The sequence below is a fragment of the Citrus sinensis genome, chromosome 7 (genome assembly GCF_022201045.2).
Source record: "Citrus sinensis cultivar Valencia sweet orange chromosome 7, DVS_A1.0, whole genome shotgun sequence".
Lineage (NCBI taxonomy): Eukaryota > Viridiplantae > Streptophyta > Magnoliopsida > Sapindales > Rutaceae > Citrus > Citrus sinensis.
This window is the reverse complement of record NC_068562.1, coordinates 5,531,936-5,557,241: the sequence shown is the minus strand read 5'-3', so window position 1 is coordinate 5,557,241 and position 25,306 is coordinate 5,531,936. Positions and strand designations below refer to the sequence as shown.

The following is a 25,306-nucleotide window of genomic DNA, read 5'->3' as shown; positions in this document are numbered from 1 at the left end:
TGGAGTCGTAGGCGAAATGATTAGCAGCGATTAGCGTACCATGAAAAAATTGAATTTTTTAGGAAAAAGTTATTTGTCCTGATTTTAACTCCGAATTGCACCCTGAATTGAAACGCACTGTTTTAATTAAATAAAAAACGCACCGTTTAACCTTTCCTTTTGACGAGAAATACGAGCAAAATCTCTCTGTCTCTCACACCCGCAAAAATCTACAATCACTGACGAGACAGTTGACACGGACGACAGACGAGCCCTAGACGGCGGACCACCACCGTCACTCGATCGATGTCTCTGTTGCCATCACAACAGTCACGCGACAGCCGGCACTCACAAAGCTAACACGCAACAGCCAGCAGCACACCCTCCCAACAGCTGGCAGCACCCCCTCCCAACAGCCGGCTCTCCTTGGCTAGGTCTCCATTGCCATCACCGATATTTCTGCATCTGAGGTAATGGAATAATTCTTTTAGAGTTGATTGAGATTTTGGTTGATTTGAAATTCCTGGTGATTTGGTAATGTGTTTGTGTTACTGGTTGACACGGCTGAAGATGATGTTTGATTCATGGTAGATATCTTGCATAATTTAACAAATTATAATTTAATTAACAATTTGTGAATTTGCCATTTGGAAAACTCGAATTTGCCAATTCGGCTGAAGAAGATGTGTTATTAGTTGACAATTTGCCATTTGGGAAACTCGAGCTGCACAAAGTGTTGAGTGTTGGGTTGAAACGAAAGCAAATAGACGAACAAACACGTGTCGCACGGCTGCAATGAATTGAAGAAGTGACGTCGTTCGGTTTTGCAGTTTGCAATGAATTAAAGCTAGCTGCACAGAGTGTTGAGTGTTGGGTTGAAACGAAAGCAAATAGAATGACAAACACGTGTTGCACAAACTGCGATGAATTGAAGAAGCGACATCGTTTGGTTTAATCAACAATGCTTACACACACGTGCTGCACAATTGCAATTAAAAAGGAAAAACAACCGTTTTAAAATATAGCGTTTTGGTAAATTTTGGGGCGCAAATTCGGGGTTAAGTTCGAGGCATATAGCGGCGCTGAATTTTTTAAACCGTGAAGAGGGGGAGAGAGAGAGAGAGAAGGGTGGAGGCGAAATTGTCGGCCCAGCCTTTATAAGTAAATGGACTGGCCCAGTTTTCTTTCTAATAAGTTAGGCCGAATCAGAAATTTTCGGCCCAGCCTTTATTTGAGTGGGGGACTTCTATAATTTGTATGAAACTTCTGTTTTCACATTTATAACTTTTTCTTTGCTGAAAATTACAATACAATTTTAAATAAACTAGAATAGATTAATTAAATTCTAAATGTACATTAGTTATAATAAAGTTCTTATTATTAAATAGTTTATTTCTTCGTTGTCTTTTTTTTTTAATTTCCTAAAAAAATTTAATTATATCATATATTAGATTTAGAGATATCTAGGGTTTATAATTTGTAAGGACATTTTAGTTTATTTAAATTCATATATTTGTTCTTTAATGGTTAAATATAAAGTTTTATAACAATATTGAAGGGGTATGAAAAGCATTATTCTTGTTATCACTATTATTACTATTATCGTTTAGGGTTTGGTTGATTTCAAATGAAAATTCAGTAAACATTAAACCAATTGTCGTTTCAACAATTTCGTTTGAATTATTTATCTAATGATTAACTGACTGGATAGGAAAATTGTAGTGGATCTGGTAATTTCAAATATCCTATGGGTTCAAATTATAATTATTTGAGATTTCTTTTTTCCCCTTTTGGACACAAGACCATGCGATCTGGATCTAGTATCTACAATAATATTATCCTCAAATTAAAACGGTATTTTTTTTTATTAAAAAAAAAGGGAAATTTTTTTGATAATGCATTTGCTTGTACGAGAAACGAGGGAACCCTAAAAAATTGAAGCACAGTCTTATAAGAGGGTCAAAAGCATTTCCTTTTCCACAAGGGTAAGCCGTGGAAGCTAATCTGTGCCTCACTTCACGCTCACGTCTTAAACGCTGAGGAGGCTACTGAAAATGGAGCTCTGTACAGCCACACAAACACAGTCAGCCATCTCCAATCACCACCACCCATTCCTCACCACCACTACAGCCCCTGCTCTCGTCCGCACCAAATCCGCTCTCTCTCTCAAGCAAACCACAGTCTCCTGCTCCGGTTATGGCCTACGCTCCCGTACGATACAAAACCCTAGGTCTACTTTATCATTTTCCGTCTCTTCTTTTTTTATTTACTGCTGATGACTTAACAAATGTTGGTTTCTAAACCCCCCAGCTACGTGGATGGTTCAGATTTTTTGCTCAATTAAATGTTATATATAGTTCTGATATATTTGTGTTTGGCTAATAGTCTATTGCTTGTGATTCGAATTTTTTTTTTTTTTTCATTTGGACTTGAAGTGTACATTTGAATGAGTCCGGGGCCTTATTCGTTTAGGCTGTGTTTCGTTGATTTCTTTATATCACTATTTCATTTCGTTTTTAAATGAAAATGATTTAAAAAGATAAAAAGAAATGAACAAATTTCTGTAAAAGAACACATTTTAAAAGTGGCAAGGAGTCTAGAGAAACGTGACAAGATTATGAGCATTTATTATACATTCAATATTCTGTGAATCTTGTGTCGTTTTGAGCATACTGCCCAAGGCTGATCATTAAGATTTCTACATGGTTGGTTTCTGGTGGAATCTAAGAAATGCATTGAGAAGAAACACGTTTTTAATACTTGGAGTGATATTACTTATTTCAGGAATTCTCTATTATACCAACCCATTGCCAAAAGCAACCTCTGAAGAAACTTCAAGTGGAACAGATCAGTATGTTGTGGATAAACGAGATGGTGCGACGGCAGCTGAAGATGTTCCGGCAGTTGAAAAGAATGTGTACAATGAAAGTGTGGCTACTGCAGTACCTAAAGAGGAATCACCTGTGGATGGGCTGACTAATGAACTTTTGGACAACCTTAAAATAAAGGTTTGTTTAAATCTCAAGAGTTCGTGTTATGGTATTTAGAAGCCTTATTATGTATATATATATGCTTGTGAGTAAGGATATTACACATAACATCTATTTTCGCTACAAAGTGATGAAAGATTTTTTGTTCTCTAAGCAATTTCCTTCTAGCCCTCAGATAAATACTTTAAAACTGCATTATTGGGTGCCCTTTAAGGCATAGTTAGCTCTCACCTGGTTTTATTCGATCTATCGATGTAATTTTTTTAGTTACTGCATAAAGAAGCAAAAGCTTTTGCTGTGATGATGCAGTCAACTGGTTGAAAGTATTTTTGGACCATTATGTCCATCCTGAGTGGTTACCCGAGCAATGGTAGATTTTGAAGCATTGGTATGCAATGGTGCCCCCTTTATGTTCGTTGTATGTTGCTTTTATTCTGATTTCCTGATGACTACGCTTATACCTCTCTCTCTCCCTTTGTTATCCTCCTTTTTTTTTCGGGGGAAAAAATGGTCATCAATGGTGAAGCTGAGACATTTTTTGTTTCTATTTTTTTTTTCCCTTTGGTGGCTTCATTTTTGGGGTTTAGATTTTTTTATCTCTCATTTAAATGCAAAATGGTTGCTATGATGATAACTTTATTCTTTTTGAAAGTGTTCTTGATGAAACGTCGACAATCATGTCGATCTGAGCGGTTACCTGAGCAACATGTTTTACCAGTTGTTTAATTTGTTCCTTCAATAAAAGTATTACCTTCCTTTCTTTTGTAGTTCCATTTTTCCGCTTCTTTTTTGTTTCTAATGGCCTCTAATGGTCTCTGTTAGTTTTATCCTGTTGAGTTTTATTTCTGAAATGTCTATGCTGGATCCCTTCTTGAAATGCAAATCAGTTGCTATGATGATTACTAGAAGTTATAGAAAGTCTTGTTGAATTCTTAATGAAATGTCGACAAAAATTGTCGATCTGAGCGGTTACCTGAGCAACGTATTCTGTTAATTTTCCCCTTATGCCTTCAAAAAGGTTACTTTCATAAAAATAAATGTTTTTTTGATAACTGTGTTGAAGACTTTGTTGATAGCATGTTTCTCTCATGCCGGTGGCTTTAACTTCACTAGGTTAGATGATATTTTTCCTCTGTTTTAAGAGGTGCTGATGTCGTAAAGATTAAGAAAGTAACCACGTGACGCCTTGAGTATCTCAACTTGGATTTACAACTTGACAACTTTGTTTTGATGAATGTAGTAAGTTAATTTGCAAATACAGAAGGGCTGGATGGAGCACTTTGGTTTATGGTTTTGATAGGCTGCATTATTCTTTCCGTTGTGTATCTACCAGTTTGTTGAATTGCATTTATTTTGTTTTAACATACTTTTGGCTTGATATATTTTTTACTGTATTGAGGACTTCTTGAATATTTGCAGTTTGACTCTGAAGATAAATATTCACTTGTTCTATATGGAACCGGTGCTTTGCTTGCTCTGTGGTTAACAACAGTGGTGGTTGGTGCAATAGATTCTATTCCATTGGTGTGTATATTCACATCTTCTACTTGTTGACCATGAATAATTCTCATTTTCCTTTCTTTTGGAATTTTCTGATGATTAACTTTATGAATCAGTTTCCTAAGTTGATGGAAGTAGTGGGTCTTGGATACACATTGTGGTTCAGCTGGCGTTATCTGTTATTCAAGGTAGCTATTTTGAGAGAAATTTGGGCTTTTATCTTCCATAGACATGATGATCACAGTGTGCTTATTGGTTTGCTGCTTGCATTACAGAAAAATAGAGATGAGCTGGCCACTAAAATTGAAGAACTCAAGCAACAGGTCCTTGGCTCAAATGATGATTGATATGAAAGAAACAATTGGTTTTGCACAGCCTTATTTGCAAAAGATGAATGTAGATCAGAAAGTTATAGCTAGACATTTTGGCAGTTCTTATAGAATGGTGTCTATCAGTGTACAAGGCTCTACGCCTCTACCTGTTGTTTTTACAGTTTTCCCCTTTGGTTGTAACTTGTAAGAATGTCATCACTGAGTAAAGCTGTTTGGAATTTTTTGCCCTCTGATTGGTCAGATGCACACATGGTTTTGATCGTGCAAGTACAGCATGGGGAATTTTTAAGTGCGTTTCCTTGAGTTGGATTGTTGCGGTTGAATGTATGAATCAAGATTGTAAAGCTTGCTAACGACCGACTCCATCTCCCTGGAAAATAGGACATATATAGATAAGCAAATATCATAACGAGGCTGGTGACGTTTCATACAAATTGCAGGCTCTAATTCCAAGAGTGAGTTCAATTGCTTACAAAGCATATCCCAGCAAGGATACCATAACATTTACAGCACTCTTTATGGTAAAGACATAAACAGCAAAATAGCATTACCAAGATGTTAATTATCAGCAAAGTAAACCAAAAGCCTATTGAATGACAACATGGGATCGGGAGGAGTGGGCTGTGCATGAATAATGTAAGAAAGCTTGAGTGGCTCATTGAGAGAGATGTTACCGGTTTACAATTTTCTTACTCTGCACGTCTAAAAAGCATACAACGAAATTTTAATGCTCAGCTGTGGAAGATCAATCCCCATTGAGAAGATATTCTCAAAGAGAACTGTAAATCGGGTAACATTACTCACAACAAAGCACTTCAGATGATTCACATGCAACCCCTCTCCTATGTCATCATTCGTTATATTTTCGGTGAACTTGCTAAGAACATGATGTTTTGCTTGACGCAAGCCATCGAAGGTTCTAACGGTTTTGAATAATTGCTTTTCTACAACATTAGTTAAGGTTGGTAATGATTTGTGAAATTTTTGGATGATTTTGATCTGAAGTGTTGTGCTGCTCTAGGTGACGGTCGCCTTTGGTTCTAGGGTTACAACGAAGGATTATGCCAAACCACAAACTCTTTGTACAAATATGAACATTGAGAGCAGATCCTTAAACTTGCTTGCGTTTGTTAAAATAAAACATCCATCAAATCCAATAATTGGGACAAAATGCCCCCTTTGAATCCAATATCCAAATTATATGATATTGGAACAGCTATTTTGCAGTCAATATTTTCCATTAGATTCATCATCACCCGGTAAAAGAAGGAAGGGACACGGGACATTGAGCAAGAATTGGATTACCGCTTCTGAAATGAAATAGAAACAGTTGTGCTGCAATCAGTAACCATTAGCATTAACACCTAACACAGCTGAGCACCTCTATTTGGAATTAAAACATAATAGTTACAACAAAGAAAGTAAACAAACGCAATATATGGTATTATTATTATTATTATTCAATCTCTTCTTGCACAGCAAAACAACATTATGAGAATGCCAAGTTAATCCTTAGCAAATACAACAAACAACCTATTGAATGACAATATGGGAGGGGTGGGTTGTATAAGAATAATGTAATCAAAGAAGCAGGATGATTCGTTGGGGGTATGTAACCTGCTTACAGTTTCCTGCAAGGAATTTGTCAGGTGAGGTTCGGCCTTTCACAGTTCATATTCAGATTGTGATAAAGCTTTTGAAAGTGAAATGGCCAGACCCAGTAGTTGAAGAAATGAGATTGCAAGCCCGTGTTGTGATACATGATCTTTAAGGAGCTTCGATTGCAGCTTTTGACAAATTTAAAGTACAGCGACGGCCAATGCATGATCTTTTCCTTTTACGGAATAGAAAATCCAACCCTTTTTTTTCTGACTGCAAAGACATTACTAAAAAAGGTTAAAATCTAACGTTATAATCTTTTTGCTCAGATCTAAAAAGAAGATAAAACTCTTTCTTTTTTGTTTGTGTTGTATGAAGGCAATCGAAATTACTTACCCATATCACGTCCAAAAACGAAACCACGAAATTGAATACGGCGCTGTCAAAGACCGAACCTCACTTGACAAATTACTCGAAGAAAGCTGTAAATCAGGTAACATCACTCCCAACAAATCAATTGACTTCTTTGATTACATGATTCATATGCGACCCACTCCTCCTATGCTGCCATTCAATATTTTTTCGGTGCACTTGCTAAGAACATGCTGTTTTGCTTCACAAGAAATTGAATTGAAAGTGCAGCACATTGAACGATTCAATTGTCATGGAAACGGAGCAACTAGATGATGATGATATTGAGGAGGCGGCCCGGTGGGTCGCTTATGATATGATAATGGCTCACTAGGGTTGTGCACGTGAGCGTTATATAGTTGACGAATTGACGATAATCTCGTATTTGAATTACCTAGTAGTGTAAATTTGGCTTTTGTTATTTTTAGTAGGACTCAAACTATGAAATATCATAAGCGACGGATTAAGCACGTCACCCTAAATTTGTAGGGTCCAGCTACGGTGTAATTGTGGTACTGTGCCACAATTGCATCCAGTCGTTGAATCCACTTAGATGTGTGGGGTCTATTAAGATCTAAAGTACCACAATTGCACCACAGTTTTTCTCAAATTTTTAACTACTAATTAATGAATATTATACTATTTTAGATAATTTTTTAAAATAAAAAATTTAAAATATATAGCACTACTCTTTTTTAAGAGAAATTAATATGAAAGTGGTAGGTGGTTGATACTTTTTTATTATTCTTCTTTTAGATTAATACTCCAGACAAGACTTGAAGTTTCCAACTCTTCTGAGTGGAGAGAAAATTGGATTCATTTTCACACCATACTTAATATATATATATATATATATATATATATATATATATATAGATATATATATAAGAGTAATGTTCTAACGTTATGTGATTGATGATGACCAAATTTTGATCTTATATATAGTTTGCACAAAACTCGAATGCAAAGTATATGTATTTCCGAAAATTTTAAAAAAAAAATCAAGCATATGTATTTTCTTTTATTATCTAGTAACATTTATATAACAAAACACACTTTGTCAAAATTTAAATTTCTTTTTTTTTTATATATATTGTATTGTGTACAGTACAACTATGAGGGTAAGTATAAATCACAACTAAAATTTAATGCAAAAGTCCACAACTTGAAACCGGTGTGTGTGTGTGTGTGTGTGTAAAAATTTCGAACTTTGAAATGGAAATAAAGGTTAATGAAAGATATTCATGATTTTTCAGCAGAAATTAAAGGCCATACGTAAACATAACTTCATTTCTATGCTAAAATGTAAATTAATTTCTTGAAACAAAGTTAGTATTAGGCTTGGGCCAGCTTTGTGATGGATAATGCATGTGCTGGCCCAATTTAAGTTGTCCGCCCCATTTTGTTTGTCCACCTACTACCGTCGGCCTAACCGGACCAAAAATTCCATTTTTACCTCGTCAATCCCACCGTTATCCCTTGTGCGTCGATTATAAATTTATGCTCAAGTAAACTTTATAGTTGAAATAGATTGGAAATTTTTCTAGTTACTTCCGGACAGAATAATGGTTCGATCTTTAATGTTCGGTCACATTTTGTTCTCAAAAGAAAAAAAAAAGTACACTAAAATGATTAATTCACAATTCATTAATTGAGTTGATTGATATCTCATCTCATTCCTCTTATATTTTTAAGTGGTGGATTCAACAATATTTCAAAGATTGTGAGAATAAAATTGAAAATTGAAAACATAAATCAAAATAATAAAGGTTGTGTGGTACAATTGTCTATTGTTGTCAATCTTCTTCAGCTGACGATCTTTGATACTAGCTGCAAGCCACATGCAAAATAATTAAAATGGGAAAAATGAGATGTAGACAAACTTCTTTTTTCTTTTAACATTGATAAGGACAATATTCCATAATCACCGATCCCCTCAATAATGCGCAACATATACACAATGCAGTGCCAGCTAATTAATATAGGCCCCCCCTCCTCATACTTGTCCAAGGAGTCACATGGCCTGAAATTGACTATTGCGAATTAATTTTGAGAGGGCTGTTTCATGCATGCATAATTAGTCAAACAATCGTCTCGTCCTTCTCAAATGGCTTCTGAGAAATCTAATTTTGCATTGAAATTGATATCCAGACGGACGAGCCTTTTTTCAGTAACCAGTTTCCTTTTCGTTAAAGTCCCATGGGCAGCGGGCATCATACTTCCTTTTTTTGTAAATAATGTTAGCACGACGAATATAATTATCAAAAAGACACACGATCAAGAATTCAAGATCTCGATGCAGGTGGAAAAAGAAGAAAAAAAACAAGAACACAATATTTATAAATCATAAAGTCCACCACTGTCACTGGATCTTTAATTCTTTATACATGCAAACTGTAATGGTCGGTGTGTAAAGCCAAGCCTAGTCCGACTACGAGCTTGAAGAACTTTTTGACCACTGCCCGTTCGATCAATCCCCAGTGCTCACCAGCTAAGTTGTAGATATTAATTAAGCAAATCAACTTCTGCTTTGCCTCGTTATTCTATTAATTATTATTATTATTATTATACGTAACACAAGATAATACGTGCACGGACTTGTGTTAATTTCCATTATTATTTTTTTTTCATTTTTACATTAATTACAGAATCTCTTCAATAAGTTTCTCTAATTGGTAGGGTCTGATACCAAAATCACGCCGCACGCGTAGATCAATGGAAATGGATTTTTAATTTATGCTCTAATTTTTCCAGTCAACAAAACATTATGAAAATTGAATTATTGTTAATTAAACATCCCAAATCCCATTACTTCGTCATTAAGAATCCCAACTTCCCCCGACTTTTCAGCCCATAAGATTAGATTTAGATTACACATCTGCACTGAGAATATCTGGATACAGCACGCGAACACACACACACTCGCCTACCGAGCAAAGCAAGTGTGTGCGCGATTGCCCGGGGGTCGCAGCCATAATTATGAATTCTTTTAATGTAATCTCACCCGAAGAAGCACGCAAATCATGCGTGCACTCCGACTCCGGGAGCACAAATTTAAAAGCACCAATTGTATGTATAACCGAACCAGTCTTAAGAACAACAACAAAATACGAAACACAAACTTCAAACATTCTTTTGTTTTTGTTTTTTTGTCGAAAGAAAAATAAAAACAAGACATCGACCGAACTGATCAAAAGCAAGCACGCAAACAACATTCGACCGTTACAAAAGAGCGCGGATTCACCCGCCACGTCAGCTTCACGTTACTCTCACGTCTCCGTTTCCGTTAGTTCTCCTATATCCTCTGTGATTTCGTCCTCTTTTTAATTTTTAAATTACGTAGTACATTGTTGATTATCTCTCCTTTTTATAAATGCCGCTTTTATATTTTAATTATACTTTCTTCTCAAAATCATTAGCATTTTTTTAAGCATTGGCCAGTGAGAATTTTTAGCAGTGGAGAAAAGGAAAGCTTTATATAAAGAGAGAAGCCAAAAAAAAAAAAAAAAGAAGAAGAAAGAAATCACTAAATTTGATGAGTCTATTAGACTTCTAGTTTCTGTTTCCCTGTTGGTTTCATTTCTCATTAATTTGATTCCTTTTCTTTATTACTTTGTCACTTTTGATGTGTACTTAATGGCGGTTTAGTGTAGGCAAGTGAATTTTGGCGATGTTATGTGATATCATTCTTAAATCTTTTCCTTTTCGGATCTTTCGGAACTCACATTTTCATCCTCTAGCGTTCTTTTATCATAGGCAAGTGAATTTCGTGATTATTTGATATTATTTTTATTGCTTTTTGTATTTTCATATATCCTTTTAGCATAGAGTTCTGGATGCGAGATCAGTGTTTGTTCCACTTTACTGTTGCTTACTCATCACCCTTTACATTAATTGAGTTCAATTCTGAGTTTTCCATTTTCTGTTTGGTTCCCGGGAAAATTTTAAGAAAAGCGACAAGTAGACAAAAAGTAAAGTTCCAAGATTATTATAGCTACTTTTAGCACTACACATATCATCATAAGTTTTTTTTTTTTTTTTTTTATAATCTTTTTCATGATGGTTCTTAGATGATTCGATAGCCCATTAGATGTAGTCATATATATATATATATATATATATATATATATATATATATATATATATATATATAAATCTTGGTTCTGGTATTAACGTTCTCTCATTCATCACAATTTCAAACACACCATTTCGTAAGATTCAGTTTTTTAATAATATGCCTTAAGTTTCTCTCCTTCTTGTTGGTTTAGGTGAAAAAGCTTTAAGACAATGTTCACTGAAGGTCTCGATAGTAATACCCTTAAATGGGTCCGACAGGTACGCAATAAAGAATTCTATTTGTTTCTTAAAAATGTCTTTTATACTGTTGTTTTTAGATTTTCAGGTGTAGTGTTAGTTGTTGGATAGAACTGATAATATGTTGTCTGATTTTGTGCAAGAAGGGTGGTGCAAAGAAAGATATATTTGGTTCTCTTTTAACTCAGAGATCAAAACATGATACTACTACTAGTTTGAGAAATGGTGGACGAGACATTGGATTGGCTCAAGCATCCAAATTTCGAAGTGGACATTCGTCATCAGGTGTGGTTCCCGTGTCGCAAACAGTACATGTGAGGGAAAATGATAGTGGCTCTGGATCAGACATGGACATATCGCCTGATTCAGATGATCAGGTCTACCGCGGGAAGTATTCAGTAAAGTCGCCTCGACAAGATCACAAGATTGGCAATGATGCAGCTACCAAACCAGGGCACAAACAGGCAGATTATGGCAAAGTTGGAAATCATTCCATATCTAGTTTATCTAGGAAGGAAGCTATGCAGAGACAAATGAATAGTGCAGTGAGAGTGGAAAGGGGTGGTGGTGGGATTTTATTGGGGAAGCCTGGCACTGCAGAAGAAGAATTGCCATATTCAGCTACTAGTACTGAGGTCGTTTTTGCGCATTCCGGGAGCAACAATGGCTGTGATTCTCTGAGAGGAACGTACACTTCAGATAGTTATTCTTGTGTCACTTCAGGGTCAAACCTTGAAAAAACAGCTAAACAGGTTTCCTATCCTTGACTGTCAATCAAATTTTCTTACTCATTTATAAGTGCATTCTATTCATTTAAATTTTTCTTCATTAGTCATCTATTATTTAGATATGCCTTCATGCACTTCTCAGATGGATAAGTACTTGCAGGATATTCCCAGTGCACCTCCCTTTGTTAGTTCTGGGTCAGCGATGGAACAGGTTGTTGGGCAAAGTTCAGCTTTTAGTGCAACCACTTATGTTCCAAAAACAACAGGAAGCATCCCCTCTACTGCCCCTGGCAAGGGGTGCACCGGCTACAAGGTTTCTGATGTATCTAACAGGTTGGGCGCATGCAATAATTGCTTCTTCTCTTTAATTCTTTGACAAGAATTGTTGGAATTCTGTTATTAAACATATACTACGCTGCAGGACTGCAGCTGGCATACAAAGTGATACTTCTGCAAGTTCCTTACCTGCTCGTCTCCCCACATTTCATGCAAGGTTGATGAAATGGCTGAACTATTATCAGGCTCCATCATTTGCTCACTCTTGATTCTTGTGCTTTTGACAGACATTTTACTTACTAAATCTGTCAAGTATGCCATAGCTATTACTTTGCTCATCATTTTCTCTCTCTTTGTGGACTGGATTCAGTGGACTAGGTCCTTGGTGTGCTGTGATATCTTATGATGCGTGTGTGCGTCTCTGTCTTCACTCATGGGCGAAGGGTTGTGAGGAACAAGCTCCCTACTTCTTGAATAATGAATGTGCCGTGTTGCGAGACGCATTTGGGTGGGTGCCAGTTTCCTATCGTTTATTCTCCTGTACTCTGTTTTTACATTCAAGTATTTCTGATTTAGGTTGATATAGGATGAACTATACCAGGACAACTTTTGAAATATGGACTAGAGCTAATGTCTGGGAAACTACTTAGTTTTTCAATTTCCATATAAGTCGTTTCCTTAGTTTTACAACTTCCAAACAAGTCATTCCCTTAGCCGCTGGAATAATCTTGAACATGTCATGCATATATATTTTCTTAAATGTAGCAAGAAGCCAGTATTATGAAAGTGGAAGCATGACAATAAAACATGGATATCAGCCATATGGTAGGACTTCTATAAGGAGTTTCTGCCTTCTATCTACATATGAACCAAGAAATAATGACTAGTTGTCTGAATACTTTTTCTTCACTGGAGAAGGGTCAGAAAGGAATTTGCTTGTAAATGATTAAATAATTAAATTGACCAATGATTTAGGGTACAATTTATTATCTGTATTCAGCTCTGCATTGCGTTCAGGAGATGGAGGTATTGAAATCAGATTGTAGAAAGTAAATATATGCTAAACAATATTATAGGAACTTACAACCTAAATTGGTTTAAATATTGTGGGTCAAAGTTTGGTTGGTAAATCTCCTGTGTAGATAAACAAGTGGTTTGGGTTCGATTGCCACTCACATGGGTGGGGAGGGAATTTGGTTGCCATTAGCTGAACAAAATAAAAAATTACATTAACGGAAAAAAAAAAAGAATTATAGGAACTTAATCATGCTTTCCATTTTTCTCCTGAATTGTACTCTTTCTTTGCATTCAAATGCTGGTATCATTTTAGGGTATATTATGTTTAGTACATGTTTGTATTTGCCCATGAAATGCCCTTTTTTAATCATGATTCATTACTTCTTAACATCATAGTTTACGGCAAGTATTATTGCAATCTGAAGAAGAACTATTGGCAAAACAATCTTCAGAGTTGATCAGTGAGGGAGCTGCTCTGAAATCCAAGAAGACTTGTGGTAAACTGAAAGTACAAGGTAGTCTTATTATTTCCTAAGTATTTCGTAATGATTTCATGATATCTTTTCCACTAAAGGCTGCTAAAATCGTTTTAAAATTGTGGTCATCGTAAAGTGCGCAAAGTCAAAATAGGTTTAGACCTGCCTCCTGGCTGCAGTTTTTCATCTTTGAATCTGTCAATGATAAAAGTAGAACTGATTCGTCAACATTTCTCCAATCTGAACTCAATGGTAATCTCTGGGTGGGATGAAATAAGGAAAGTTCGCATAACTCCTCGTATTCCTGCAAATGGTTCATTCTCACAACAAAGTTTAGCGTATGTGCATGCAAGTACCAAGTATGTAAAAGAGGTTTCCAGGGTCTTGAGAAACAGGGTCACTACGTCGCATAAAACCTCATCATCCTATGAAGCAGTACAAGGTATGCAAAATCTCTGTAAAATTTACAACTCAGTATTCTTAGATTCTACTTTTTAAATGTTTAACTATTCCACTTGTCCATTATATTATATGAGCTGATATTGCTCTTCCAAGTTGCTACTGTTCATATGGAGTTCAATGGGGGCAAGCTTGAATTATCTGTGAATTAGCTTTCATGAATTATTAAGAATGAATGTAAGGGAAAGTAAAGCATCAAAATAAAAAAAGTATCATAATTCCGAGTCATCCTTATACTTGGCTTAGGTCCAATATTGCTTTAAAATTCTCATATATAGGCTTGTTGAAGAGCTTCAGTCTAAGACTAAGATCACATAGGGGCATAATGATTAATTATTTTCCAGTTTCTTATTTCCTTGAGGCTACTAGTGTTGATATAATCTCATTATATCTTCTAATTTAAGCTGATTTTCTGTTATCAGAAACATATTCTTGTCAGTTGAGGTTGAAAAGTATATCCGAAGAAGATGCGATTCGGTTGCAAGCAGGATCCGGCGAAACCCATATGTTGTATGCATTCTTTCTTTGGCTGTGTTCCCTCTTGTTTTTACTTTTTAGTTTGTCAAAGGTGTTTATCTGTTTTTACAACTTACTGTAACGCAGCTTTCCAGATAGCGTTGGTGATGATTTGATTGTTGAAGTTCACGGTTCCAAGGGAGAATATTATGGTCGTGTTCTAGCTCAAGTTGCTGCTATTGCTGATGACCCAGTAAGATTTCCAGGAATGCTTTTCTGACATTTAAGGTTCTGGAAAATTGATGGATCTCCCTGATGGTTTAAAGAATTGTTGTGAATGCAGAGTGACAAGCTTCGGTGGTGGCCCATATACAGTGAACCAGAGCACGAACTTGTGGGCAGAATCCAACTATATATAAACTATTCAACTAGTGAAGTTGAGAATAATAATCTTAAGGTACAGTGCAATCATATCCTCCAATAATTTTCTAAAACTTAACATTTTTAAGATGAGTCCACCGAAATCCTTTTGTTTGTATGCATTTATAAATGAAGCAGTAGTGAGGATGGGATTATGCAGTTCATAAAACTAAGCTCACTCACTTCTGTCTGTAGGGTGGCTGTGTCGCTGAAACTGTGGCATATGACCTGGTGCTCGAAGTTGCAATGAAAGCTCAAAAGTTTCAGCAAAGAAATTTGTTGCTAAATGGCCCATGGAAGTGGTTATTGGATAACTTTGCATCATATTATGGGGTATCAGATGCCTACACCAAGTTAAGGTATAGCAATGAAGTAGAATGGACAGTGTTATGTTTGAACCATTCATCAATGAAGATTTGTAATGTTTTTTACAAGAAAACTATGAGTATTTATATTAATATATAATGGGCATATTACACTTGAGTAGTGCACCAGTTATCCACATAAGATCAATCAAAGCTATACAAAACAGTATCAGTCCTGTCTTCTGTTGTGTAATATTTATGCTTCTTGCAGATATCTGTCTTATGTCATGGATGTGGCCACACCCACTCGTGATTGTCTTGCGCTAGTATATGATTTGCTTTTACCTGTTTTCATGAAGGGAGACAGCAAGAAAGTGTTAAGTCATCAAGAGGTAAGGGTTAAAGTCTTCATATAGAAGTTTGCACTTTGCATAAGTAATAGTTCTGGCACAACACATGCTGACTTTAAGCAAGGGCTTTGCTATTAGTTGGAATGACTATGCATCTGTTTTTGGAATTGATTAGACCTTTGACATCTTTTCACCACTTGTGACATCCTTTTAATAGATGCAACATTGGTCGGTACTTTGAGCAATTACTGTTCCTTTAAAAAAGCTCATGTAGGAAACATGTATGGCATATGTGAGTATATAGTGGAACTTAATTCTGTTAATGATATATGAATGTCAACCAGAATCGCATCCTAGGGGAGATTGAGGATCAAGTTCAGCAGATACTAGCCCTACTTTTTGAGAATTACAAGTCACTGGATGAATTATCACCATCTGGATTGATAGATGTTTTTGGGCCGCCCACTGGCCTTTCTGCTCCTGCTTTACCATCTGCTGTCAAGCTATATACTCTTCTTCACGATATATTAGCTTCTGAGTCACAGTTGAAGTTAACCAGATATTTTCAGGTACTACCAACATTTTCTGGGCTTGTAGTTTCTTTTAATCTTTAGAATTCTTCTTACAGCAAATGGTGATACAGGCTGCCGTGAAGAAGAGATCGAGAAGGCACTTGGCAGAAACAGATGAATATGTTGTGAGCAAGAATGAGGGCACCTTAATGAACCCCGAGGGTCTTTCAACTGCTTATCAGAAGATGAAATCTCTAATTTTAAGTGTTAGAAATGAAATCTGCACTGACATTGAGATCCATAACCAACATGTGCTGCCTAGGTAAAATATTCCCTATTTCATTCTGTAGGATTCTTTTTTCTTTTTTTTTTCCCTTTCTTAATGGAAAAATATATGCCATTGCCTTTATTCTGGAATTGCATCTGTTTCTGTTTTCATTTCTCCTTTCTTGGACGAGTACAGATGTGAGGATTCTTTTGTTTTAAGGTTTTCAAACATTATAAACAGTATGTTTGACTTGGGCCTATTGTAGCCCTCGCTTAATTGTAATTTTATTTGTAAATACACCTGTCACTTTTTGCTGGTTATTTGTCACCTGATTACCTTTACCTAGATTCTTTAATAAATATTTTCCTGTCTTTTGTTCTCACAAGTATAATGTTTGGATAGCCTTGCCTCCTGATTGGAAGATTTATATGAACTGCTGTAAGGTTGAGGAGTAGATTATGTTGTTGGCAGATTCATGCTGTTTTTTCCTAGTAATTATTTGATCAATCTGTTATTCTTTTAATACAGCTTCATAGATCTTCCAAATCTTTCTGCATCCATATATAGTGTGGATCTCTGCAATAGATTGCAGGCATTCCTTGCTGCATGTCCTCCTTCTGGACCCTCGCCTCCTGTTGCAGAACTTGTTATTGCAACAGCAGACTTTCAACGGGATCTCTCATGCTGGAATATCAAGTAACAGTTTTTCTTCTCTTTTCTCCATATTCATTAACTTGTTTTTTTTTTTTATCTGTACTGACTACATAATTTCTCACAGCCATGTCAAAGGTGGAATTGAGGCAAAGGAGTTGTTTCACTCATATATAACTCACTGGATTTATGACAAACGTCGTGCTTTACTTGACATCTCCAAGCTAGATAAGGTATAAATTTTCAGTTAACGATGTCTTTAACACTGTACTGAATTAATCAAACTGCTTTTGATGGCTAGGATGCAGAATAATGTTATTCTATTTAAATATATAAGCAAAAGATCACAGTGCTTCCGCTGTTGCTTACAATTTGCTCGACTCTTATATCTGAATATTAGTTGCAATTTGTACCACTCGGCTAATTATTGGTCTAATTGAAATGAATAATGTCAGTATTGCATAATTCAATTGATATATACAACACTCACATATCTAAGCATGTGACATCATTTTTATGACAATTTATATGAAACTGATTACTTTCAGGTAAAGTGGGCTGGTGTTAAAACACAAAACTCAACAACTCCTTACGTCGATGAGATGGATGATCAGCTGAAAGCTATGCTGAATGAATATGAGGTTATTATTCGCCGTTGGCCAGAGTACGCTGTTGTCTTGGAGAATGTACGTTTCGACTGACTCTTTTTCATATGTATAAAGTTCAAATGACATCTCATTCTCTTAAGGGTAGTCATTCTTTACATAATTTCACTTAGACATTGCCAATTACCCTGAAGTTTTCAAGTTTGACCATTACATTGACCATGCCATATCATAAATTAAAATTTAGCCTATATCAACCATAAATTTAGTCTATTCCAACCACCTATTAAACTTTAGCCTACACCAAGATGTTATCATTATGATAGTTTGAAACCATAAATGTTAAGAGATTATTCAATCGGTAAGCCCTCAATGATAACTTGACCAAGGAATTCAAACTAGGTTATACAAGTAATTTTGTATGATTTTAATCATTTACACAGTTAAAGATAACAGTTTGTTCTTTAAAAGTGGGTAAGTGAATAATCTAGAAAGCTCAAAGCTCAGTGTAGGTCGGTGCAATTTTGAAACTTCTGATTGTTAAGTGGACAATTTCAAGACCTCGTGGAGGTTATTGAAGTATAACTATTTGGTAAACAATCAACAGTGTTTGATTTTGTTAAAAGTCTGTTGTTTTTAATTTTGGGTTTGCTGGTTTTCAACATGTGAACCTTCATTTTAGCTTGATGCTATGAGTTTTCTATTTTGTTTCATCTTTCCTAGAAATGCGTACTCTTTTTTTTTTTTTTTATTCTCTCACTTTTGGGTTGGATATTTGTCAAAAGGCTGTGGCAGATATTGAAAGGGCAATTGCAGAAGCTTTGGATAAGCAATATGCTGATGTTTTATCACCACTGAAGGACAACCTTATGGCCAAGGTATTCGGCCTCAAATATGTTCAGAAAATTGCGAAACGAACTGTGAATGTCTATTTTGTCCCAGATGAGGTAAACTTCTATTCTTATTTATGCAGTTTTTGCAGAATTAGTTTCTATATTTCCCAGATAGAACTTAAATTTTTGAGTTTTTCTTTTCTTTTTTCAGCTAGGAATTCTTTTAAATTCCATGAAAAGGATGTTGGACGTGCTGTGGCCCAAAATAGAAAGCCAGTTTAAATCTTGGTCTTCTTGTATTGCTGATGGTGGAAATGCTGTCGTAGGGGAGCATCTCAGTGAAATAACAGTCATGATGAGAGCCAAATTCAGAAATTATTTGCTAGCTGTTGTTGAGAAATTTGTAGAGAATGTGAGTATCTATTGCAATCTGTCAACTTCATTTATATCTTTTGATGTAGATTTTTTTTTTTTTAAATACTGTCAGAATATGTTGAATAAATTACCTTTTCAAAATGGAATTCAAGTAATTAGCCTGTTTAGGATACCTCAAAGTTGAAAATGCTGATTTTGCATCATTAGAGATATATGTTTGAAACAAATGTAAAAGCAAATAGTTGACAGAACCTTAGATTTCAGAGCTCCATATATTAGATAAAAACACACCTTATTAATGTGATTGGACCATTACAGTTGTTTGTTTGATTGATGTTTACCGGACATTGGTGTAAAATTTGTGATGCCGCCATTCATTTGTTGGACTAAGTAACTTTCCTTGTAAGCAATTGCCTCTGTTGACAACTCCTTCATGTTTGGGTCCTGGGTGATGATTGTTCATCAGGATTATGGTCTGTGTAGTTGCAAATTTTGGTTTGGAAATTGCAAACTTGATTTAATATTTCTCTTTTAGGTTTCTTGGCGAACCCTGTGCTATGCTTATTAAGCTAGCATTGATAATGTAGTAACTAGTTCTCAGATATATTTCCTTCACAGCTTTTATTACTTTTTAAAATAATATCTAATCTAGTTCTACAAGCACCAATTTGTCTATACTGACGGATTGGGGCATTCACTTTGTCTTGTAGACAAAGATGCAGAGTACGACAAAGTTAAAGAAGATAATCCAGGACTCGGAGGAAACCTGTGCAGAATCAGATGTACGAAGTAGAATGCAGCCTGTGAAAGATCTTCTGATCAAGACAATGGACCATCTCCATACAGTTGTTGAGCCTCATGTATTCATACTCATTTGCCGAATTTTCTGGGACCAGATGGGAAAGGTAGGTTTACATTTAAATCATGTGCTTCTCTGTGATTGTAAATATTAAAAATATATTTATCTTGATCTCTTCCTTTCTGGTTACAGGATGTACTCAATTTTCTAGAAAACAAGAGAGAGCACAGGTCCTGGTATAAAAGCTCAAGATTTGCTGTTTCAGTAAGTTGCACTGTAGCCTCTGTGCTTCCTAATAAAAAATGGATCCCTTTCTTGTACTAGCCAAATAAGCTTAACAAAGTAAAAGTGCGGATATTTGCTCTTACTATTTGATTTTGAAGGAGTCATAAAACTTTCATGAAAAGGAAGTTAAAGAATGCCAGTCTCAAATTTTATTTCTCAAACTCTTTTACAACAACTGGTTCTTTCATCACTCGCTTATCATCGTCATTGAATTTGCAGATTTTGGATGACATATTTGCATCACAGATGCAGCAATTGCTTGGCAATGCTCTGCAAGAGAAAGACTTGGAGCCACCAAGGTCTGTAATGGAAGTGCGTTCCATGCTCTGTAAGGATTCCGCCAATTACAAGGATAATAACTACTATTATTAGACTTTACATATCTGTAAATAAAAAATCAAAAGAGGAGCCAATTTTGGTAGTAGACGGGATGACAAACAGCACAAATTAAAGGGACTACACCGGAACACAAGTTTTGCATGGTCGATTTTTTCTGGATGTAAAGAGTTCTGTCAATTTTGTTACAATTTTTGGCATTTTTTTCTGTACAGTTGTCCCACCATGGCCTTTTTGGTGGTGATCATTTATATTCAACTTTTGTTGCAAAAAATGTAAAAGATAATGAGAAAGTAATGGAACCGCTATTTTACCCTTTTCTCCTTTCTTGTCTCAAGTGTGAAACACACAACTCAAATATGTTTACCTTTCCTACATTGCTCTTCATTATACCCGAGAGTTGATTCCATTTCTTTCTTTCCACGACAACTTTTATTTTTTCTATTGGTTTGAAATGAAAGATGAAGAACTTGTTTGATCTTTTATATGGAAAAGAAAGTTATATTCGGTCCACAATGAATCTGTTTATTTTTAAATCATGTCAGGCACCTTTATGTTTTTGTTTCTTTTCTCTAGATTGGTTTGCTTTATTTTCATTTTTTCTCTGGTTAACATTAGTAGTTGTTGGAATCGTTTTAGTTAGCTTTTGTAATGACATTTTGGCATGTGGACATGGACTTTAGCTGCCATGGGGAGTCATTACTATTTGATGATGGCTATTACTTTTATTGTGCACTTCCGCACTACTGAACTTCATCTTCTAAGTTGCTTATTGGTATCTGAGTAAGCTTCATCTTTATTCAAGGATGGGATAGAATTTTCTCACAGGAATTATGTAATCTGATCTGTTTGAGAGACATTTGTGCTATTTTCATGTCCCTTTCATACTCTAGTGCATCCCACTGTGAAAATAAATGTTGGAACGTCGAAAAGCATTAATTCATTTGATTTAATCTGTCATATAAGGGTAATACGGAAGTTGATTTACCTGTCGGTGACTTGTCCTCGTATCGTATATATGTGTGTAGGTGTGTATATGTATATGGGGAACCTTATGCATAAAACTCGGCTGTCACAATCACATTGTGGGGCCGTAAAGATACTGCTGGATGATACGGTTCATGCACAAACCATACATTCTCGTTAATGGTAGGTATTCTGCGATCTCATCTTGCGGCAGAAACCCACTTCAATTCGGGATCTTCTTGACAGCCATGTTCACAATCCCCGCGCCACTTGGCTTGTGGGCTGAAAGTATCGGCATCTTTTTAATTGTGGTGTGCGATAAATTTTTTCTTGTATACGGGGTTAATTTCAGGTTATTCTAGTGAATTAATTATTTTTAATTTTAAAAAAATTAATTTACCCTCAACTTTTATTAAAAAAAGGGGAAAAAAAACTCATCTCATTTTTTTTTTGTTTTTTGAACATTTTTGTTTTATTATCTTTTGAACAAAAACTAAGCTAATTTAAAAGTTTTTAAAAATGAGGATAATAATCCCAAATTTACTCTTCGAATGGACCATACTGTACCTGAGCCTATGTCTTACCACGTGTAGGACATTTTTTTGTAGGTCGAAATTTTGTGTGATTTGACTGATCAGACAGCTTCGGACCACCCTTTCTCATATCACGACATATAAAAATGTTATTTGCACGTGATATTTATAAACAAAATACTGTAACATATATTTTATGTGTGCGAATATATATATATATATATATATATATGGATCCCTCTAAGTTACATGCATGTACCTTACAACTCTCTCACATGAATAGTTAGTAGACCCACATCATTCACTATTCATGTGAAAGGGGTGTAAGATACATGTATGTAACTTAGCATTAGCCTATATATATATATATATATATATATATATATATATAGTTCCATTCATGTGCGCGCGCGCGTGTATATATCTCAAGGTAAATAAGTATTTGGCCTGAATAATTGGATCCAGCATTCTCTCTCGTGAAAACAGCTCAGGCAGGCGCGCAGGAGTCAAAAGGACTCACTTTTATGTTGGGGTGGTTAAAATAGGACAGTGTGATAATAAAGAGGACCCCAAGATCCAAATAGCAACGAGCCTCTCTAAGAACAAGAATAAAAATCTTCAAGTTAAAAAAGTTTGCTTGATCGATGTCTTTCCAGGAAATTTAAGCGTGTTGTACAAACCACAATGCAATCAATTATTGGGCTACTGCCACTGGAGACAGACATACGAGCAAGTGGATATTATTGATTGTATCAGACAGGTACAAATGAGTCTAGCCACTAATTTTCCCACCTAAAGATGGAGAGTACAGAAGAGAACCCATTAGCCTGAGCGGAATCACTGATATATTAATTAATCAAAATCGAGGGTGTGTAATGGCCGCGGTCCCACGTCACTAAATTATTAAGACCGGAAGTTGCAGACTGGATATTTCAGAAAAAAATCAGAACCAAAAGCACCTTCCGAATCTTGGCGCTCTTAGATTTTGGTGCTTTCTGAAGAAAGTTCCTATTCCTCGTTCTGGTTCCACATACATACATGCTTAAATATGTACGTGTATATATATATATGTATGCGTGCATTAGAACAAAAAGAAACGAATGAATGAATATGATGCTTGCTTGTTTCTCATAATGTTATTATATAGAAGTTAGAGAGGGATGAACCTTGGTGCCACAGAAAGAGCTGAACCAGTTGGAGACTGAAGAATAAATGAATAAGGCTTTGATGCAAAGCCTATAATTGCCTAGTGTTTTAAGCTAAGAACAAACTTTTTGATTTGGAATGTTCCGTGTCCACACACACACACATACATATATATCTATATATGCAATGTTCCAGACGTACGATATCTGGACATGTTCATGTGCCTGCCACGTCCTTGATATATATATATATATATATATAATTCAAAATTTTAAAGTAATTAAGTTATAGTTGCGACAACGGCAAGATACATATACAATTGACTATTTTAATGACTTTGTATGCCCGCAAAAGCTGAATCACACATCCGAAGAAAATTCTAGTCTCTCCTCTCTGCCTCTCAAGTCTCGACTCATAATTTCCGCGTAATCAAAATCATTTAGACATACGAACAAACACATCCAGAAGCAAAATTTGTATGGGCTATGGGTCAATCTTTGTAGCAATACGCCAACTCAATTCTTTTGTCTGATCAGTTTGCTTGCCCTGAAGTATGGGAAACCGCTAAAGCCTAAACATTTCAGCATTTTGGACTTTCCAAGATCCTGGCCGCAGTTGACTTTCAAATTTAATTTATACTTTTGGTTTGTGTCTCTAAAAAACTTGAGAATAAAAAAATTAATTATGCAACAAACATCAAAATTTTCGTATCTTAATTCCAGAACGCGTATATGATAAATCACATGCTGCGAAGCAAACACACGAATCACTAGTACAAGCGTTCTGAATTGAATCACATGTTTATTTTCTTCCTTGTGAATTAAACTGCGAATAATTAATAATAAATCCACATCAAAACATATCTAATTTTGATCGTCGTTGTCGTCATCATCCTCAGAAATCCTTCATCAACTTCCTGACCTGTTCAAGCGTAACAAACAGGACAACTGTAAACGGCCCTTGTCTGGAAATCGTAGGGATAAAACCCTTATACAGAGCCATCGGCCCCTCGCTCCGAACCGTCTTCAGGGCACAATCCAGCGCCCCTTTGTACGGCGGCTCTTTCCCGGCCTCGACCTTCATGTTCATAACCCTAGTCTTTATCACGTCCACAGGATTCGACGCCACCGCCGCCACAAACCCCGCAGAAAAACTCGCCGTCACGTGGGTCCCGAGGCCGTCGCGCATCCACCCTTTTGACAGTATATTTTCTTTGATCTGATCGTAGGACGCCAGCTGCGACGCGGTGACCAGCATGGCCCGGTTCACAGTAAGGGACGATCCTCGCCACAGGCTGGTCACGCCTTCTTGTTTGGCCATGCTGGTTATAGCGTCGACGACGCTCTTGTAGTTGCGACGCTGCGCGGGAGGGAGCCTTCCGTCAGCCTGCATGCGGACCATTGCCACGTCAGCGGGGTTGCCGACGGCGGCTCCTATTCCACCAGCAATTAACCCGGCGGCTATCTTACGCACGAGCGGCATGTTCCGGGTTTCCGGGTCAGTCCACTTTTGCTTGAGAACGTCGTAGAGACCCATCCGCGTGGTGGAGTACAAGGTCTGGCGGAGCACCGTGGCGGAGACCCCGGAAAAGAGAGCCGAAACTCCTTCTTGTTGAATAATACGGACGCCGACGCCGACGGGACCCAGGCGGGGTGGCGCAGACACGTGGACGGCGGAGGAGTTGGCATGGAAAGCGAGAGCGGGACGCATAGACGGAACCTGGTTTTCGCCCTGGAGTTGCATGCGGACCTTGATTAGGTCAAGGGGATGCGTTGAACATCCAGCAACAATAGAAGCAATGCCGCCTTCAACAAAGCCTTTCACACCCATTTTAATTCTTTTTTTGTTTTCAGAAAACGAATCAAGAAGAAATGATCAATTTAATGAAAAATAATGTTAGATCGAATTAATTTGTGGGTCAGTGAAAATTGTAAGTTGCGTTGTTGTTACCAGTTGGTATTGGAGCTCATCTCACTGGAGACCAGGAGATGAGAATGAAGGCCAAAAGCTATGGAGGAAGAATGAGGGACGATGGGTCTATGAGACATATGCCGGCTACAATGTGATAATAAGAAAGAAGAAGAAGGAGCCTTTTCTTTCTTTTCTTTTTTTAGAGAGAGAGAGAGAGAGGCTGATTTGGCAAGACTAGGAGAAGTGAATTTATAGGCAGAGATGGGAGGTTGGTATTTAATTTGTTAATTAATTCGCGAAAAAGATAAAGCAGCTGGAAATTAGGTTCTTTCTTAATTTTCTGCACGCTGTGAAAGGAAATTGTGTGTACGAATTGGGCAACTGTGGCTCGTTTATGATTGTGGGGTCTCTTATGCTCTCCCTAACGTCTATATTGATCTTTTCTTTATTAATTTTTGTCGGCTCCAGTTCTCG

General features: G+C 36.4%; 3 protein-coding genes, 1 long non-coding RNA gene and 3 other non-coding genes across 8 annotated transcripts; 5 read left to right on the top strand and 2 right to left on the bottom strand.

Moving 5' to 3' along the window:
- Positions 1-1,861: 1,861 nt before the first annotated feature.
- On the top strand, positions 1,862-5,034 carry LOC102631289 (protein CURVATURE THYLAKOID 1D, chloroplastic). 2 transcript variants are annotated; one of them, XM_006466226.4, is made up of 5 exons: positions 1,862-2,190; positions 2,764-2,987; positions 4,389-4,493; positions 4,586-4,657; positions 4,745-5,034. In XM_006466226.4, exons 1-5 carry the CDS (start codon positions 2,034-2,036, stop codon positions 4,814-4,816), a joined length of 630 nt encoding a protein of 209 aa, XP_006466289.2. In that variant the 5' UTR covers positions 1,862-2,033; the 3' UTR covers positions 4,817-5,034. The 2 variants fall into 2 exon arrangements, with proteins under 2 accessions (XP_006466289.2, XP_006466290.2); XM_006466227.4 differs by having other exon boundaries at positions 2,041-2,209.
- LOC112496460 (small nucleolar RNA snoR128) lies at positions 3,262-3,337 on the top strand. Its single transcript, XR_003063022.2, has one exon. It is a non-coding gene; the product is annotated as a small nucleolar RNA snoR128 (small nucleolar RNA).
- On the top strand, positions 3,589-3,674 carry LOC112496458 (small nucleolar RNA snoR128). The gene has a single exon (XR_003063021.1). It is a non-coding gene; the product is annotated as a small nucleolar RNA snoR128 (small nucleolar RNA).
- On the top strand, positions 3,857-3,950 carry LOC112496456 (small nucleolar RNA snoR128). The gene has a single exon (XR_003063020.1). It is a non-coding gene; the product is annotated as a small nucleolar RNA snoR128 (small nucleolar RNA).
- Positions 5,035-6,223: 1,189 nt separating the features above from the next.
- LOC102606908 (uncharacterized) lies at positions 6,224-7,401 on the bottom strand. The gene is made up of 2 exons (XR_369395.4): positions 6,797-7,401; positions 6,224-6,673 (listed from the first exon to the last, which is right to left on the bottom strand). It is a non-coding gene; the product is annotated as an uncharacterized LOC102606908 (long non-coding RNA).
- Positions 7,402-10,147: 2,746 nt separating this feature from the next.
- Positions 10,148-20,600, top strand: LOC102607095 (uncharacterized). Its single transcript, XM_006466228.4, has 23 exons — positions 10,148-10,567; positions 11,080-11,146; positions 11,272-11,877; positions 12,014-12,186; positions 12,275-12,346; positions 12,500-12,637; positions 13,543-13,661; positions 13,759-14,064; positions 14,504-14,591; positions 14,685-14,790; positions 14,881-14,994; positions 15,153-15,316; positions 15,534-15,654; positions 15,957-16,181; positions 16,256-16,446; positions 16,921-17,088; positions 17,171-17,276; positions 17,592-17,729; positions 18,434-18,595; positions 18,693-18,893; positions 19,567-19,761; positions 19,848-19,919; positions 20,160-20,600. Exons 2-23 carry the CDS (start codon positions 11,099-11,101, stop codon positions 20,310-20,312), a joined length of 3,666 nt encoding a protein of 1,221 aa, XP_006466291.2. The 5' UTR covers positions 10,148-10,567; positions 11,080-11,098; the 3' UTR covers positions 20,313-20,600.
- A 3,017-nt stretch (positions 20,601-23,617) lies between these two features.
- On the bottom strand, positions 23,618-25,066 carry LOC102607385 (mitochondrial uncoupling protein 5). Its single transcript, XM_006466229.3, has one exon. The coding sequence runs from the start codon at positions 24,749-24,751 to the stop codon at positions 23,816-23,818; it is 936 nt and encodes a 311-aa protein (XP_006466292.1). The 5' UTR covers positions 24,752-25,066; the 3' UTR covers positions 23,618-23,815.
- Between the last annotated feature and the right edge of the window lie 240 nt (positions 25,067-25,306).